Source organism: Folsomia candida, unplaced genomic scaffold, assembly GCF_002217175.1.
Source record: "Folsomia candida strain VU population unplaced genomic scaffold, ASM221717v1 Fcan01_Sc005, whole genome shotgun sequence".
Lineage (NCBI taxonomy): Eukaryota > Metazoa > Arthropoda > Collembola > Entomobryomorpha > Isotomidae > Folsomia > Folsomia candida.
The window spans coordinates 2,764,285-2,783,041 of record NW_019091197.1 but is presented as its reverse complement, the minus strand read 5'-3'; the positions used below and the strand labels follow the sequence as shown (position 1 = coordinate 2,783,041).

Below are 18,757 nucleotides of genomic sequence, written 5' to 3'. Positions count from 1 at the left end.
TGCCAGGCGGTGTGGCACAACTCGAGAACACTTAATTCAACTCTACTTCATCCATAGATTCAATTTTTCTAAAAATCTCATTCGCCCCAGCCACACCCACTGGGCGCGAAGGGGTGTGGCACAACTTGGGAACACTTAATTTAACTGCCCTGCATCCAGAGATTCAATTTTTGTAAAAATCTCATTTTGCCCCAACCACACCCACTGCGCCCCAGCCACACCCACTGGGCGCGAGGGGGTGTGGCACAACTTGGGAACACTTAATTTAACTGCCCTGGATCCGGAGATTCAATTTTTGTAGAAATCTCATTTTACCCCAACCACACCCACTGGCGCCCGGGGGGTGTGGTCCGGCTGACCCCAAAAGCTTAGGGGATCCTCCCCCTAGGGTCATACGTATGATGGCGAAAACCGATTTCGATTATCTCCATCCGTTCTCCCGTTATCGTGTTGACAGACAGACGGACAGACAGACAGACAGACTAACTAACAATGCACATGTCAGACATGTTTCTCACAGATCTTCCTCAAACTAGCACTAAAATATCCAGAAACTAAGCACAAACAACAATTGATATGATGCTTGAGCACTTCTGCAGAATTCGCGAAGTTGCGAAGGTTTTAAGTTGGCAAAAACGCACATTTTCACCATGCGAAACTATATGGGGTTCACCACTCCGCTTCCCGATTTTCTCTTGCGCTTCTCTCCACCAGGTCATCAGTTTTCACCTCTCGATGCATAATTTAAGCAGCGGCTAACTTCTCAACCAAATTACCATTCGAATTATCATTTTTTTAAAATTTTTAATCATTTTTAACCATTTTTGATTTTTGAAATGGATTCCATTAACTTCTTATCAGTGGCAAAATCATTTCAAACACTGGTTGAAAATAGTTTTGAGTGGGCAGATCAGGTTCCAACCGAGGAGGAAATTGCAGAAGTTCTTCTAAAAAATCTTGATGAGCTGCTCATCGAATACATTTTTGTTGAAGAGGAAGAACATTTCGAAGGTAGTAAAGCTTGGGTTAACAAATTTCAAGAGTTGAAGTTAATCTGACATCGTATTTACGGGGTGCATAGTATATCTGCGCTAAATGACTACGAGGATGAAGAAGGAGAGCCAATTAAACGAGACAAAGTGGATATGGAATACAAGAAAAGAGCCATAAATGCATTTGAAAGCAATCCGGCGTGGAAATTCTTAACATTCCAGAACAAATTTAAGAAGGTCAAACATCGTAATTATTTGCAAAGATGGAAAAGTCAAATACGCATGGGTAAACTTTGAGATGAGTTTTTTTATTTCGTAACTTTTTTCAATTGATTTACCTAGGATATTTTGTTTAAGGCGGAACAAACTTCGATATTTATATGGAAATTGAGCATCATGTCCTACAACTCTTTCGCGAGGCTCGCCAAGAATTCCGATCGGTCCACAGTATGGATCTGCGGCGCTGGGCAGTATCGAAGGCTAATGAATATCCAGGTTTCAAATTCAAGGCGTCAGATAGTTGGATTGCTCGATTTAGAAGTAGAAACCGGATTTCTTCAAGAAGAATCCAAAAACTAGTGAACAGGTCTTCCATTCGTGATATGGAACAAATAGGTCTCATGGCTGAAGAGTTCAGGAATGAAATGCAACCACTAATTTCTGTTCATGACCCGACGTTAGTTTGGAACACGGACCAAACTGGTTTCAAATACGAGATTGTGTCGAATAGGACGTTGTCTTGGAAAGGCGAGAGGTCAACGTTCGGTTCGGCGATATCCCCAAAGAATAAGGTGACCCACTCGTATACAGTACAGTATACTATTACCTACGCAGGAACAATTCTACCAAAAGTATTTGTATGCTTACAGGTAAATTTAACTGATTAAATTTTCACACCGAATGTTTCAAAATCCCTAACTTGTCTCTAGGAGGCAAGTGGCACCATTGGACCAGTAGTCAAGAAGACACTGTTTTCTGCTCCAAACCTGTTTGTCACCGCTAGCAAGTCCGGCAAATTAAGCAGGCCTTTAGTTGCTACATTTCTGGACGAAATTATACATCCCAATATCATTGGTGATGTACTATACATTTTGGACCACTGGACTGGACAGATAAACCTTCAAATGTATGAGTCGAAATTTAATCCCGATGATGGATGGCCGGCACTCACAGTGAAATTCGTTCCAGAGAATTGTACTGATGTTGCTCAGCCATTGGACACCTATTTTCACCGAGAATTAAAATACTTATCGAAACAATTTTATCACTACAATGCGCTATGCCACAAGAATGAAGTTCAAGCTAAACTATTTAGCCGAAACGGAATTTTAAAGTTGATCGCACTTGCTCACTTTCTTTTAAGTGCACCATCATTTATACCGATGATAAAGTATTGTTGGTATTCAAGTGGGCTATGGATCGGGGATGAGAAGCCAACATTCGCTAATGTAAAATCAGTCTGCTTTACATATTCTGGTATACAGTGCGTGTTACCTTCTTGTGAAGGCCTCTTTTTTATAAAATGTAGCTGGTGTCAAAACTCATATTGTTTCAAAGACTTTTATGACAAAAATCACATGAATTTGTGTGATGTTGGCCCTTATCACACATAGGAACCTTAATATACAAATAAAAACACGAAATGTTAAAGAACTACAAATAATAATTTGGTTAAGAATTAGTTGCTTAAGTTTTCATCTGCCCACTCAAAACTGTTTTCAACCAGTGTTTGAAATGATTTTGCCACTGATAAGAAGTTAATGGAATCCATTTCAAAAATCAAAAATGGTTAAAAATGATTAAAAATAAAAAAATGATAATTCGAATGGTAATTTGGTTGAGAAGTTAGCCGCTGCTTAAATTATGCATCGAGAGGTGAAAACTGATGACCTGGTGGAGAGAAGCGCAAGAGAAAATCGGGAAGCGGAGTGGTGAACCCCATATAGTTTCGCATGGTGAAAATGTGCGTTTTTGACAACTTAAAACCTTCGCAACTTCGCGAATTCTGCAGAAGTGCTCAAGTATCATATCAATTGTTGTTTGTGCTTAGTTTATGGATATTTTAGTGCTAGTTTGAGGAAGATCTGTGAGAAACATGTCTGACATGTGCATTGTAAGTCATCGCATAAAGTAGCTTGCGCTACTTAATAAAGCTACGTATGTAAACGTTTGACATTGGATTTTAAACATTTCTACACCGAGGTTAATACCTGATAGTGTGTTAAATACATATCTATGTATGTAAGATACGTATTGCGACATTGCTGGAAATGAGCAACGTTAACGCAGAAACATTAATTACCAGCTTTTAAACAGGTGAGATGCGATATGTACCAATAATGCATGCATGCTTCTGATAATTAATCGTAAGTTTCATTTAAAAAAAACTGGTTGATTCGAAAACTTAACAGTATCATTTAATTAATACAGGCTCATGGGTTTTGATTTGAGTACATAATGATCACGCGATACTATTGCTCAACAACGTGATATTATTTAATTTCAACTCTTTTGTATGTAGTTGTGCTCATGTTTCCAATCAATTGTGATTAACATTCAGCCATGACACTGATACTGACTTGAATCACGGTTTACTTCAAAAATATTCCCCTAAAAAACAATTCCACTCTTATTGGTAAATGTGTACGATAGTGTCACATGGACATGGACGCCATGTCCATGTATAAATGTATCTAGCTACATTTACAATTTGTCATATGTACATATTATGTACCTATCTATAAGATTATGCCTATTAAATTTATGTATACACATTATGCATTGACTGGCATATAAATGAGCCTGATCAATTTGTGATGATTTCACATCCCGTTAACTGGTCACGCGATTCAGAAGAATTGTTGATCTGTGTACCTTGATCTACACCCTCATATTATTATTTCGTTCATTCCGATAATGACTGACAAATTTCCGTACACAGATGTCATACGCATTTTGCAAGAGGACACAGCCCTTTTAAGAAGCACGATGGAGTTTGCAGATTTATTATCCGTTCCAATTACACAATACGCCAATGGTCTCCAAGAAACTTATGACAAGTTAAAATACATTTTAGAAAGCTGGAAATCATTATCTGGGGCTAAGGCCAACGTAAAAAAGTTATCCGAAATTTTGAGAAAGAATAAATTTGTTTCATCGGCAGGTGAGATTTAAATATGTTTTACATCAGTATTTAAATATTACTTTATGTAAATATTTACTTTTTGTTGCTGGCGTTTTTCAGAGAAATTAGAAGCCTTTGACCTAAAGACTACACAAAACAGTACAATTTCACAACTTTTTCCCCTCCCGAAGTCGCCACCTTGTCGGAGATTTATTCGACGCGAAAACGAATTCCGCCAGTGTCTAGATCTTCTGCAAAAAGAAAACATATTATTCATCACGGGAACTGTTGGAGTGGGAAAAACCGTGCTTGCCTTACATTTAGCGATGCATTTCTGTCAATCCGGACACTCAGAATTTATTCGTCTCGACGGGAAAAATCGTGCCTCTATATTAGACTCACTCACAACCTACAATCGAGATAGCAGAAATTTAGACACCCAGATCAACAAACTCTTAGACACCTTACATGACAGATCAGTCGTCCTCCTGATCGATAACTTAGTCGAGATAACACAATCAATGCAAACTATAATAAAATTATGCTCGGAACGACACAGCGATACCAAGGTGCTTATCACCAGGAGGGAAAACATCATCGACGAGAACGTTTACCACCTCAATGGATTCACAAAACCTGACGCGATTAAATTTCTCCGGGCTCGATTTAAAAATTCCGTTGAAACCGAATTAATAAAAGTATGTGAAAAGTGTGCCTATAATCCTTCCGATATTAACCATCTCAGCAACTTAATTAAGTCCCGGAGACGAGACATAAGCGAGCTGAATTCTTACAAGGAGGCCAGATTTCTTCACATCATGTCGATAGAGACACATCTCTACTCGGGATCCACATTTATCGGGTATACAGAAATTCTTAACGAGCTTGTCAGAAATAATTCTTCCCAGATGAGAGCATGCGTCATCCTGTTAAAGATATTGTCAATCAGCAGAAGCAATACGCTTCGGGAGGATTTCATCAACAAAATGAAACTCGACACATCTGTTGAAGAATGTACTGAAGAGTTAGTTAGTATGTCACTCATCCATAGGGAAAATGGTGTAATACAAATTCCCTACATTGTTCAGGTCATGGTTAAAAATCGAATGTTACCAAAGGAAAAAAAGTCGACAGCTATAACAGTTTTTGATTCATTTAAAACCATGGAAAGTATAGAATGCTTGGAAGAAAGTGATTATCTAGTTGACTTTTGGCGTTACACAGTATCACTTTGCGATAAAAAATTTATCCATAAAACAAGCAACGTTCCGAGCAAGATTGCAGAAAGATTACTTGATCTATCGGCGTTCCAACGTTGCCAGACATTCTGCGAAGAACAGGTAAACTTCGTTCGTCAGTCCTGTCCTGAAACGGATGTCAACCTATTGGCGCTACGAAATAGCTATGCGACCTGTTTAGCCACGCATAGTAAAAGAACGCCCGATGCGCTTAAAGAATATAAAAACATAAAAATATGCCAACTCCTACAGTCTCCTCAAGTGGACTTGGAAAATTTATGCTCTACTCGTAACAATATTGCTGTTCAGCTAATGAAATTGGGAAAATATAAGGATGCATTGGACGAACTTCGCGAGGTGTTAAGGGACAAGAAAGAAATCTATGGGGAAAATTCAGGCCTTCATGTAAGAAAACTTTTCCATATGTACACCTGGCAGACAAAAGTATCCATTACATATGCATTTTCATCTGCATGTGCATAAATCCCGACTAATCCTAAGTTTATGAAATTAGTTGAATTGGTTTTTGAATACTTTACTAACTTCAACATTACATACGTATTTGTGAAGATATTTTAGCATTGATATACATATTTTTCTTAGAAAGAATCACCTCGGTCTCTTACCCTAAAAGCGCCTAACTTTTGATGGGACCAAGTTAAAATTAAGTTTTAATCGCGCTCAAACGCTTATTTTATTGGCACTTGGTTTTGTCGGTAGAAAATTCCTTCACCTGCTACCATTATTTATAATTTGTGATTTATCCTAATTTTAGCACATTAATAACCATTGGCCTATTATTGAAAATGTTTCAACGATGATTGAGCACTCAAGTGTTTCTCAAAAACATTATCACCATTTGGAGAAGCACGATTAACACCGAGTTTTTAAGAGTGTACATAATTTTCAATGTGGTCAAGAAAATAAGTCCAGCAAATTTCACTACTGTGGTTATATTCTGCGGATGCGGATGAAAATGTATTAAATACTTAAACTAACTGATTGTTTTACCGACCGGTTGTACAAATGTTGTGCATAGATATGCACTTGCATATGTACTTAATAATAATGATATTATTCAGCGCATAAGCACATATTTATGCATAATTCAGTATTATCTTATCATATCCCTCGTATTTATGACAGGTTATCCCTGTTTTAACCAACATTGCACTATGCCATCAGCACTTGGGAAATAACAACCAAGCAATTCAAATCTATAGAAGGCTATTACGAAAAACTTCTGACGGAAATATTCAAGGAAATGGGATGGATAGAGAAAGATTCGAAATCCAATACTACTTGGCTTCCTGTCTATTTAATTGTGACAATTCATCCTCCGAAGCGAAGGAATTGCTAAAATCGATCTTGACCGATGTGGACAAAGCTGCCCGTAGAGGTGGCATTACAAGGGATAATTTTAATTGGAAATTCGCTCCTACGCGAGCTGAAGCTCAGGTATTCTTGGCCAGGATTTATAAAAAATATGGCAAGCAGGAGAAAGCTAGGGATTTGGTGGATCAAGCTCTGCAATGCTATGTAACCCTCTTCGATGAAGATCATGCAGATGTTGTGGAGTGCAGAGAATTGAGGAAGGACTTGTTATAAATTATCATTTTTCTGTTATATTAAATGACTGTCGGGCTGAATGAAGGTTTGAGAAACTCATGTGACAATTCAAATAATTGATATTATTAAAATTGAATAATAAAATGTACATATGTATGCGTATAAATATTTAAGCATTTAAAGTAATAAATTTCTGCTTAAAAAATTCTTCGAGTGATGCAACCCAACAAGAGTTAGGTACATAATATTTGCATACACATTTTAAACTGAAAGCTAAAAATACTTATTTATCTTTAGTACATAATTATTCAGTAATTGCATAATTTGATAACAAATAATTTTAACAAGAACAGAGAATTATACAATATCCAATTAAGGGAGAAAGGGGTACCTTAATTCACATTATGCATACATACATAGCCTTACAAGTACATATCTATCTATTAATAACGTTAACTAAATTCGTATTCTACTTATTGTATAAAGAATATTACGTAGGTATGAAAGTACATTATACAATGAGCTTACACAAGTAATATTTCCTTGGAACTCACCTCATCTTCAGTTAAACTTTGAATGCATAAGAGGATCTGATTTGAGAGGATTATGTCTCATCCTTTACAAAATCTCCGGAATAAAAGCCACCCAGAATGATCTCTTATCTACGTGAGACAAACTACATGAGAGGCTCGTCTCAACAATGCGTGCCAAAAATTGGCCTCGAAAGACGCCAGGAAGTAGCTTACATAAAGGCTCATTCTTTCGATCAATGACTACAAAAATTAAGGAATTTGATATTAGATAAATAGATCAATAGATCAATTTTATAAGATTAATTTTAGTAATTATGATTTTACAAGTATAATTTCTCATACTCAAAGAATTTTATAATTACAAGCAGTTTTCCTTTACTAAATTCTTATACCATAACGATGGGCGTACTCACGACAACGTCTTATTTCGCATCCTAACTCATTTAGCAAACTTGCGAAGATCAAAATATTTCTGTCGTGAGGAGATTCACAAAGTATGACTTCGCAAATTTAGCAAATCTATTGAAACCATTGGTATTGTTTCCATGCATTTGTTTAATTTCTCTTGCTGCCGATGATGAGGATGAGTTTGCGAAATAATCTTGCGAAATAAGAACATGCTCAATTGCTTGGTAAATTTGCGAAAAAAATCCAATGATTTTCCAGCAAAACTTTTGCGAAATCTCGTATGTATATTCGCAAAACTTTGCAAGTTACGTTGCTATGCTCAATTTGCGAGATATACGAAGGTTGACGTGAGTACGCTCGATATAAAGGTTTCTCTATAATAAGCGACACGTTAGATAATTTGCCAAATTCAATGGTAAGTACTTCAAGCTTGCAATCTTCTCGTTAAACTGTCTCTTGTAACAAGAGTCTTGTTACCACTTCTTGATTGAAAAAGTCAATAAGGAAGATGGTGCAAGCACTATCATGGATTCTACAATGGAAAAGGAAATGAAATACATCCTCACGATCACTCAGACTGAAATTAGCAGTACATGAGTAAAAAGAACGTCATGGAACGCACGCACATGAAAATATTGGTGAATGGGATGTAACCAACCTTCTATTTCCAACTGATTACTTAAATAAATACTTACGTACGACTCAGCGAAGGGGAAACAATGTTACTTTCTAAGGATGCACATTATACAACGGTTAAATTTTCTTTGTCATACATACACACATCTGCACACGAAGTACAATACACAGTGTTTTCCTACCGGTATAACATCAAGCAACAGGAGAACCCGAATCCGGGAGACATGCACACTTTCTCTCATGCAATGTATATAACCCGTATTTCCAAGAAATGTAAACCAACCAGGGAATTTTGGGAGAAAGTACAGAATTTTCCCACGGATTCTCATGCAAACCCACCAGTTGAGATTTGTCTCTCACGCAAGGAACAACTTTCTCCTCTCGCTTTCTCCCACCGTCTCAAAATGCCTCACTCAAAATACTCTGCCATTGTGGGCACCTCCGTCTTTCAAGATGGTGGAGAACCTTTCCGAAATTACCGTGGATTCGAACTACCCGATAACACCACGACTTTACGTGAGCCCACCTCATTCCGGGAATTAAGTCAACTTTCGCTCAATTTTGTCCTTATCTACTCCTTCCTCTTTGTCATCTCTGCCACCCTGAATGTATCCGAGCTTATCAGTGTCATCAGATACGATAAGCGCCACCGGAGGAGTAGGATCGCTCATCTGTACCGCCACCTCTGCATTGCCGACCTCCTCGTCACTTTCACCTGCATGTTGATGGAAATCCTTTGGCGAGTCACGATCCAGTGGTATGGGGGAAACCTGTTGTGTAAAGGGTGCCAGTTTTTGCAAGCTTTTTCGCAATATTTGAGCTCCCTGGTGGTAACGGGGATCACGGTGGATAAATATTTCGCAATAGTGTATCCTTTCAAGCTAGCGAGGGCGGAGGAGAGGGCCAAGTTGATGGGGGGAATTGCGTGGGTGGCTGCTACAGTGTGTGCTTTACCGCAGGTGAGCAAATTATGAGTGTAAAGGTCGATGATGCCAAAGTTCTCAAATTTCGCATGTGATTAATCGCACTAGTGTTCATGTCAAAGTTATTTAATTTCTGAAATAAGTATTAAATGTGTAACGATATCTATGATAACCTTCTTTAATAATTCAACCAAAATTACTAAAATATTTCTAAATCTAAATTAATTAATTAGCCAAATTAATTACGGCTTTTCATGGTATCGATGATAAGCATTTCGGAGGACAAATATTTATAAGTATACACTAGCCAAAAAATTTCCAAATCTAAATAAATTAAATTGCGAAATTACGACTTATCCTTAGCATGAACATATGGTCTGAAAGTTTGCAAATTTTTCTGGAACGATGTATTTGTATTTATGTGCATAAATACATGTATCTATAAGGATGCACAAGTTTTTAAATCATTTTCCAGGAAAACTTGTTAATATAACTTTAGCGAACTTTCTTTGTTGCAAACTTTCCCAACAATGCATACCAAGTCGTATTTAATTTCAACACGATTTTTTGTACCGTACTTATTTCCCACATGTTGCATGCAAAATTATTTTGAAAATAAATTCTAAACCACATTTCCCACAGAATTTGGATAATGAAAAGTTGATCAATGTGAAAACTTTTCTAACAAATTACAGATTGCCATTTACAACGTCGCTCCACACCCAAACTTCCCAAATTTCCAGCAATGTGTCGCAGCCTCATTTGTCCTTCGGAATAAAGCCCAAGAGTTGACATATAGCATATTTTCCCTCTCCGTGGTCTACTTCCTTCCCGTGACGGTCATCACTTTCACGTATGGGAGCATCCTCTGCAAAATATTCGACGCTAAGGAGAGCACCCACCAACCTGACATCGAATTATCCGTAGGTATGGAAATAAGTACCTTTGTAAACCAAGTGACCTTTGCAAACTTTATAAGTCTTGTGAGTTCGGTTTAATTTTTTTTTCATAATCCGCTTATATTCCCATTAATATGGTAGCAAAACTTAAACCAAGTATTGAAATAATACCAAACACTATTTATGATCCTACCAAAGTGTATTGTCAAGTAATACCGTGAGTAATAGCGCGGTATTAAAATTTTACCACACATATTTCTCGTTGAAATAGTGATAAATTAGTATTACCTGGACGACTAAATATTGCTAAATTTTTTACCAAAGTCGCTTTAGTAAAGCGGAATGTATTTACAGGTCTATAATAAATATTTATGTGGTAAATCACTGACAATTTTGTTACCAAACATGGGAACTTACTGACGTAAATACGGATTTAAAACATGCCATATGTTTTCTTGGAATGGTGACCATGACCCCTTTGTTGGCACGTTAGGAAATATGTACATACACATGGCAAGGATATTATGTCTTGATCTCTCAAGTCCCAAAGGAGTTTACATACGTCCATAAAGCGTATTTATGATCGTAGGGGGTTCCAATTACAAATACATGCTTTATGTACAGATTGTCTCTACGTGACATTGGACTTACTTATTTATAACGCGAGTGAAAGATGTGTTGCTTTCGCTGTTTCTAAGTTTGTTTATATGTATGTAACCAATCAGGCAAGAAAGCTTACATAAAGTACTAGATTTTTCTACTTCACGCAATGCAAATGCAATCTCCTAAAGTGATCCCTAGTGACAGTGCTAGAAGTGGACTTTAGCTTGATATTAATTAGTTTCATATGAACACAACAACTTACATAATTCGAGGAAGGATGTAATCTATACATAGTTTTATTTATGTATTTGACATATATTTTGATTGATAAATGACAGGCTGATATTTTCTCAGAAATAAAATCCAGGAAGAAATTCGTCTTCATCCTGTCAAAATTAAATCTCCGATTAATGTCATACTCAAATCCATTTACATAACGAATAGGCACGATTCGCATTACTTTGTATAGTAGCTTCTTTATGATTGAAACGGTTTGAACGTACTCAATTTCTTGTGCTTATTACAAAGTTACAGTTTTATAAATTTAGTTGAATACTCTAACATTAAATAGCTCTTGAAACTTATTTGGATTGTAAATATGTATGCACATAAACTTTTTTTATCATTCATTCCAATTAAAAATAGCAATTTGTAACCCATCAAAATTTATAAGGTTGCAAAATTTGTCCGAAAGGTTATCACTTGCAAAGATTTGCATGAAAATAAAACCTCTAATTTGTTTCCCTCTATCAGATGAACACAGATCGGCAACTTTCTCCCACCAAGAGGAAAATTCAATCCCGGATCACAACACCGCAAAAATCGATGGAGACTTTCCCCTTGACAAGATTACTTCAAAATCGAACTCAATTATCACAAATGCAGAAGCACTTAAGCCTGAAATTGTATCCAGAGGGGAGCCAATTTCACCATTAGGAATAAGGCCCCACGGCCTGAAATTAGACGCTAAATTGGATCAATCACGACTAATTTCTGTTGAACCAGTATCACCTCAGGGGTCAGACAGGGGTCGACCACCTCCATTTCTGCGACGGAATCAGGCCGGGGGTCGATTGTTGGCGAGGGCGAAGGTGAAAACGCTTCGGACAACGTTTATCATTCTGGCTACATTTCTCCTCTGTTGGACGCCATATGTCGTCATGACGTCTTGGTAAGTACATCAGTGGCGTGTGTATAAATACAAGGGTATAAGAACTTGTCGAGAATTCGTAAAAATGAATTTTTTAGCTCGAGCCAGGGCCTACATATGTAACCATCATGTCCGTGTGTCTGTCTTGTAGGAGAAAGGTAGAATTTTACATGCTAGATTTATGAGAAAACTAACGACAATTATGCATCTGCGGTGAATATCGATGAATCACCCACCCACATCGATGAATATTGCAAAATTAGGAAATATGCAGTACTTAGGTCGTGGGACAAAAATTTAAAAGAGTAACCTGATCCTGGCTCGGGCTAAATTAACTCTGCATTGCATATTAAATACCACCTCGCTGTGAGGAATACTTTACATTTACATCACGAACACGATTGATGTGTCTCACATTTATTAAAATTTTTACATTCCAGGGTATTTTATAAGAACATAAGTACATAAATGCATACATAGATATTCATGCGTCACTACCTGACCAACTTAAAAAGAGTATGTATATTTAGGGCTTTTCTTAATTTTTCAAAACACGGGCATGTTTGTTAATTTAAGTATTCGTCGAATTATGTATATGTGTAAATACTTGCATATATATATATATGCACACACGTAATACATATTTCTTTGTGCATGGATGGCTGCATGAGGGCATCATTTCATTCATTCAGCCACAGGGTCGATTTCTCTCACAGTTTTGTAAGAACTTTCAAAATTGTAGGATTTTTCGATTTATTATTTCCAGATCCGAATCGTTACTTCCGAAAGTCATTGTTTTCATACGTGTTATACTTACACACATGTGTAATTTTGTCAGAAAAAGTTAGTCCTTGTCGTCCAGTGAATTGGCTGCATGAAGCTTAAAGAATTCATACATTTTTCATAATAAATATTTTAAAAAATAAAATAAAATGTGCAAATATTGATCATTATTTACGTATTATGTACTTATGGGTCCATTTGATTTGTTGTGCAGGTACATGGTAAATCGTGCCAGCGCTTTGTCCTCAGCCCCGAGATGGGTTCAAGACGGTCTTTTCGTCTTAGCAATGATGAATTCTGCCATAAATCCGCTGATTTATGGGTCATTCGGGGACCGAAGACTATCCACGTCTGGCTGTTTTTCTAAATATGTGGCAATAATGTGCGGTCGGGGGGAGTCTTAATTGAACCATTGTGGTTACATATTAAACAGTGTAGTTGTATTTATAAATGTATGTAAATATTTCGTTAAAATGTATGAATCTAAGTATGTACATTTCATGTATTTACGTTATTCGATACCACACATATTTATGTTCATAAGTGTGAATATACATAAATACATTATTTATTGCCAAAGAATTCTTAAAGTCATACATTAAGTTGTGCATGTTATGTATGTACATATATTGCCAAACTTGCATAATACTGGTGTCAATAATTAATCATTAAATACGTAGTTTTATTTAAAAATAATTACGAGACATATTTATGAAAGATAAATAAGCATCTATGTACATATTTAAATACGTATCGTACTTAAATCATTTAAGTACGATTGACTTTTACAATGTTAATGCCGCCCAGCAGACGGTGTTTTTTCCTTACTTGTCTAAAATAATAAATGTCTCCTCACACCAAAATTGCTGATAAATATCACAATTTGTACACGTGTGTGTACTCTTTATGTACCTAAAGCATCATGTCGACTTTCGTCCTACTCATCATGTACATATGTATTTGGGTGAAAATATTTATTACATTTTTCAACTTGTTCTTCTTCCTAATTGAAATGGTTCACGTGGAGCCTAAGGCAAATCACAAAGACTTAAAATAGAGAAATAATAAATATGTATGTACATACATACATTAGGTAACTTGGAGAATTTGTTCCTTACAACCTAAAGAAAGTGCGCGTCTTTCACTTTCGAGATTTTCGAGCAAAGTTCACAGGAAATGTACGCGTTGTAAAGGATTTCCTCCACTATAACGTACATATGTAACTTTATTGAAAAGTAAAAACTATAATGGCCGTACAGCAAATTTGCAAAGTACAAGCAATTTTAGTGCTTAAGGGATTCGCAAGGTATGCACGATTTCGCAAATTTCATGGAAACATTTCTGACATCGAATTTTGATTCGATTTCCTTGGCGTATCTAGTATAAATAAATCTATCGCTTTTGATGGAAAGGATGAGATTGCAAAATTAACAATGCATGTGTCTGGTTGCTTTACGAAAAAATCTTATGCCTTTCGAGCAAAAGTTTGGCAAAACCTAACAAATTTTGTTATGTATGCTTAACTTGCAAGATATACGAAGGTTATCGTTAGTAGGTTCACTAAATATGTGTATGAGCTTGAATCTGAAAAAAACAATAATCCGCTAAGAATTAAATATATATGTATTTAGATACATCGATACGTATTGCATCAATATCATTTTTTAATGAAATGTACGATTTTCATACAAAAGGAAATCAAAGTAGCCCAATTATTATAAAAGCATGACGTCAATTTTATAATGCTTTCCAATAGCACTGTCCTGATATTACTGTACATAATTACGTAGAATAAACCAAATAGGAAAGTTTATTGTGTCGAGATTTACTCATTCCAAGAAAGGACTTAAACATCGTCCTGTCAGCCGTGCAAAAACCATTGTGTGATGAGAAACTAATATCCATCCGGTATTAGATTCATGCATTAATAAGAACCACACAATCCGAATTAAATAACTGGGATGGATTCAATACGGAATAGAAAAGTCGAGATACTTATCCATTTATTCAGAATTTCGTATATCCGGATTTACTTATGTACGCTTGTCTGGAGTCGAGATGTGGAACACGTGGCGAAAGAAAGCAAATATAAATTTATGTATATATGTACGTATGCAATCTCTTCCTTTACATGCGTTTGCTTTTCTTGTGAGAATAAATATTTCACGAATCGTTGACGACGTTGTACAAATTCAGAATTTCTTGTGTACACTCTAGAAAAATTCTGTGACAAGCGTACCGGCTCTGGTGATCAGGGTTTTTGCCATTTCGGTGGTAAATAGTATGCTTTCCCTTGGTGATAGAATGTCACCGAGCTAGTGGGTACTCCTTAGAGGTGAGTCGGGCCTAAGATTTTCAAAGCCCGGCCCGCCCAAGCCCGACTCAAAAACCCTATTCAAAAGCCCGACCCGCCCAAGCCCTATTCAAAGCCCAACTCAAAAGCCCGGGCCCGCCCAAGTCCACATTTTCTAAAGCCCGAGCCCGCCCAAGCCCTATAGGGCTTGGTGTTGAGAAAGCCCGCCCAGGCCCGAGCCCATCGGGCTTTGAGCCCGGGCCCATAGGGCTTAATCGGGCTTTTTTGTTATGGCGTGACAAATTATTTATACAATTAAAAATAAGATTTGTAGAGCGTTCTAAGTTACGCATGACGAAACACGAATTGATAAATAAAGAAGTTCAAATTATTTAACAAACATATTTCAAAGGTTTAGTAAAAAATAAATTATTTTCACAAGGTACAAAAATAAATAAACCCAAAACTGTTAGTGTCAATGATGTTTAGTAAACAAAAAACGTAGTTTTTATGAACGAGTGTCAGGTTGGATAAACCACTGCCACTAATCCTAAGTTCAGTGCGACAGGCGGTCAACGTTAAACCGGTGCTTTAAAACACTCTCTCATCACTTGCTTGTGATGCGGGGATTGATAATATCCTTGGAGTAATTTTCTGCATCAGTGGAAATTGTGTGGCGCCACACCAAAATTTCAGGATATGCTGACCTCGCTTGATCCAATAGCCTGACCTTCTTTGAATATGTATCCTCTTGCACAGTAAGCTTATTTTGTATTCTCCGTCCTTTCACACTTTAGATGTGCAACCCTGGTAGTAATTTTTTCACACCAATAACAACAATCATTTCCATTTTGAAAATTTTTGATATTGGAATTACTTTTTAATGAAAATCCTATGAGAATACAATAATGAATTGTGAATTGCAAGTATAAAATATAAATGGTGCGCTTTTGGCCAAACTTTTGACTCTCATATTACTCCTAACTCCACGAAAAATATTAGTCGGGCTTTTGAGTAAAGCCCGAGCCCGACTCAAGAAAAGCCCGCCCAGGCCCGACCCGACTCATGGGTCCAACTCAAAAGCCCGGGCCCGCCCAAGCCCTACTCAATAAAGCCCGCCCAGGCCCGGCCCGACTTAAAGGCCAAACTCAAAAGCCCGGCCCGCCCAAAGCCCGTTGGGCCTGGGCGGGCTCGGGCTAGCCCGATTAAAGCCCAAGCCCGACTCACCTCTAGTACCCTACGTGGTGATTCAGCTGTAACCCAGTGGTGGTGACATATTACCACAATCCGGTTAAGTCACACATACTCACCGCTCGGGAATAATCAGGTGTAAAATTTCTTAGAGTGTATCTACTGCGGAATAAAATATTCTATATTCAGCCATGCGAAAATATGGATAATTTCAATAACGTAGCAATATTAACAATTTTTGACCATGATACATTCACTGTACTTGATATATCGACTTTTTATCAAGTTAAATCTATTTCATCGATATTTGAAAAATATTCTTTCTAGCTATCATACCAACCAAGTAGTATGCACTCACTGCAGGTGCACATACTGCTAAAAAATATGTAAATGATATTTAAAGTGCAAAATATAATATTACGATTATGCCTCTGGACTATTTAATCCTTCGTTGCATTATTATTTGTCAAGCACACGTCTTATTTTCGTTGACAGGTGCATGTGAAAGCACTCACGTATTCGACACGTGTTAGACCAGAATCATGCATACGTCAAAAGATCGTAGCACAAGGTCGATGCATGAATAATTCTATGCATATGTATGTGTACATCCATATTTAAAACATCCGTGTATCCGCAAATACAATAGATACAGATATGCGAGAATATCTATGGCGGATTAGATTACTCGCAGAAAACTAATAGTCTTTTCATTATCCTAATGGAGGTGATGTGATTCTGCTATGTATGTAGTTAAAAATTTTACCCATGAACGAATAAATATGTATAGTTAATTATGCAGCCAGCCATGGCTTAAGGCTGGATCAATAGCCCGTGATTTGTTCATGATTAATTGTTAAGTTAAATACGCGTATACTCGTATCGTATATCTGTCCACACTCCAAGATCTTCAAACAACAAATTTTGACCGGATTTTGTGGTTGGTTGGTTGATTTTATTTATAATTGGTACGGTGCTAATTGGTATGCTGTAATCATGAACGAGTGAAATCATGATGAGCAAAACGTGAATAAATCACGGACTATGAATCCAGCTTAATAATGAGCAAGTGAAGAAAAGTATGTTGACGTGTGTTATGCAGGATGAGAAATATACATACACAAATATGTATTTTGCACCTCTTTCTTAAATTTAAAAAATAAAAACTATTAAAAAACATTTAATTTGGCAAATTTTAACGATTAACGACTCATACATGTATGTACTTAGGTATCTAATGTTCTCCAAAGAATGAATTTCGAACAGTACAGTATTTTCCGATTAAATAACGCATCAAACGCAGTGCAAAATACATATGTACATATGTGCATACACTTCTGGTAGTTATTTTGTTATTTGCGCTTTTCTTATTTATGAACTAGATAATCCCAATTTGCGCCTGCAACACGCATGGTAATTTAGATTAGTGCAATATGACACACTTAAATGCTTAATCTAAGAACATTATTCAAGGATTTATTTCATGACTTCATGACATTAAAGAGGTAAACTTTTGGAAATCTGGGATCTTGAGTGGGTTACGAATTTACGTATGTGTTCATCTCCTGAGCTCTACAGGTTTGTCATGTACTGTATTCATTGGAAATTTGAAATGTTCTAAACTAATTTCGTGGTTGCTGGATCTAATGAACTTATGGTTCCAGAATCCAATCCAAGGAATAGAGCCCCTTTACCTACATCTTTACCTTTACCTGCTTATTTTGGTATATCTGTCAACCATTAAATAACGATAATTTTGTCAATTTTTGGAATTCAGTATGTTATCAACTTCTCATCTTAAGAGTTACCAGTTACACAAATAAAAATAAACAAATAAAGATACTCACATAAGTCTCATCTAAGCTTTCGGAAAGTTCGATAATCTGCTCAGAACTCGGTGGATATCGGGTGAAAACCTCCAAATATCCATATAAGGGCCAAAATCTCGCCCAACCTCCAATATCCATGAAAAATTCTCGCCCTACAACCTCAAATATGTATGATATCCGCCGAGCTCCTGCATATGTGCATGTCTATGTACTTATGCAGATATATGCAAATATATATGTATATAAATATGTATCTTTTAAATATTTTCAAATAAACATGTAACTTTTATGAATCATCGTTGAATCGTTCATCAGTCGTTGAATATGGGATCAGATGTATGTTCGCATCAGTCTGTATTTACTTCCATGGCATTAATTCGGAGAATCAGTAAATCTTTATTAACCTCATTGAGATAGTGACTATTACGATGCAAATTATGCAGTTCACTGGATTTGATGTTTGCTGAGAGGATGATGCAATCAATCAATACTAAGAATAGCCGTGACTCACTGTGTTTGTCTGTCCAATTTGAGAGTGTGCGCTGAACTTGGTTGAACATGGGGCAAAATGAGACACAACTTATGT

General features: G+C 36.7%; 2 protein-coding genes and 2 long non-coding RNA genes across 4 annotated transcripts; 2 read left to right on the top strand and 2 right to left on the bottom strand.

The window, feature by feature from the left end:
* Positions 1-1,085: 1,085 nt before the first annotated feature.
* LOC118435757 lies at positions 1,086-2,730 on the bottom strand. The gene is made up of 3 exons (XR_004834990.1): positions 2,345-2,730; positions 2,111-2,214; positions 1,086-2,035 (listed from the first exon to the last, which is right to left on the bottom strand). It is a non-coding gene; the product is annotated as an uncharacterized LOC118435757 (long non-coding RNA).
* Positions 2,731-3,834: 1,104 nt separating this feature from the next.
* Positions 3,835-7,076, top strand: LOC118435522. Its single transcript, XM_035851690.1, has 3 exons — positions 3,835-4,155; positions 4,237-5,759; positions 6,501-7,076. Exons 1-3 carry the CDS (start codon positions 3,909-3,911, stop codon positions 6,960-6,962), a joined length of 2,232 nt encoding a protein of 743 aa, XP_035707583.1. The 5' UTR covers positions 3,835-3,908; the 3' UTR covers positions 6,963-7,076.
* Positions 7,077-8,904: 1,828 nt separating this feature from the next.
* On the top strand, positions 8,905-13,674 carry LOC110850311 (gonadotropin-releasing hormone receptor). The gene is made up of 4 exons (XM_022097747.2): positions 8,905-9,459; positions 10,119-10,350; positions 11,679-12,096; positions 13,073-13,674. Exons 1-4 carry the CDS (start codon positions 8,905-8,907, stop codon positions 13,260-13,262), a joined length of 1,395 nt encoding a protein of 464 aa, XP_021953439.1. The 3' UTR covers positions 13,263-13,674.
* Positions 13,675-17,800: 4,126 nt separating this feature from the next.
* LOC110850274 lies at positions 17,801-18,372 on the bottom strand. Its single transcript, XR_002547973.2, has 2 exons — positions 18,190-18,372; positions 17,801-18,072 (listed from the first exon to the last, which is right to left on the bottom strand). It is a non-coding gene; the product is annotated as an uncharacterized LOC110850274 (long non-coding RNA).
* Positions 18,373-18,757: the final 385 nt, after the last annotated feature.

Coding starts and splice junctions, on each gene's coding strand:
- LOC118435522 (XM_035851690.1), top strand. CDS start 3,909: ATGACTGACAAATTTCCGTACACAGATGTCATACGCATTTTGCAAGAG. Junction 4,156..4,236: donor TAAATTTGTTTCATCGGCAG/GTGAGATTTAAA, acceptor GGCGTTTTTCAG/AGAAATTAGAAGCCTTTGAC. Junction 5,760..6,500: donor GGGAAAATTCAGGCCTTCAT/GTAAGAAAACTT, acceptor TATTTATGACAG/GTTATCCCTGTTTTAACCAA.
- LOC110850311 (XM_022097747.2), top strand. CDS start 8,905: ATGCCTCACTCAAAATACTCTGCCATTGTGGGCACCTCCGTCTTTCAA. Junction 9,460..10,118: donor CAGTGTGTGCTTTACCGCAG/GTGAGCAAATTA, acceptor AACAAATTACAG/ATTGCCATTTACAACGTCGC. Junction 12,097..13,072: donor TATGTCGTCATGACGTCTTG/GTAAGTACATCA, acceptor TTTGTTGTGCAG/GTACATGGTAAATCGTGCCA.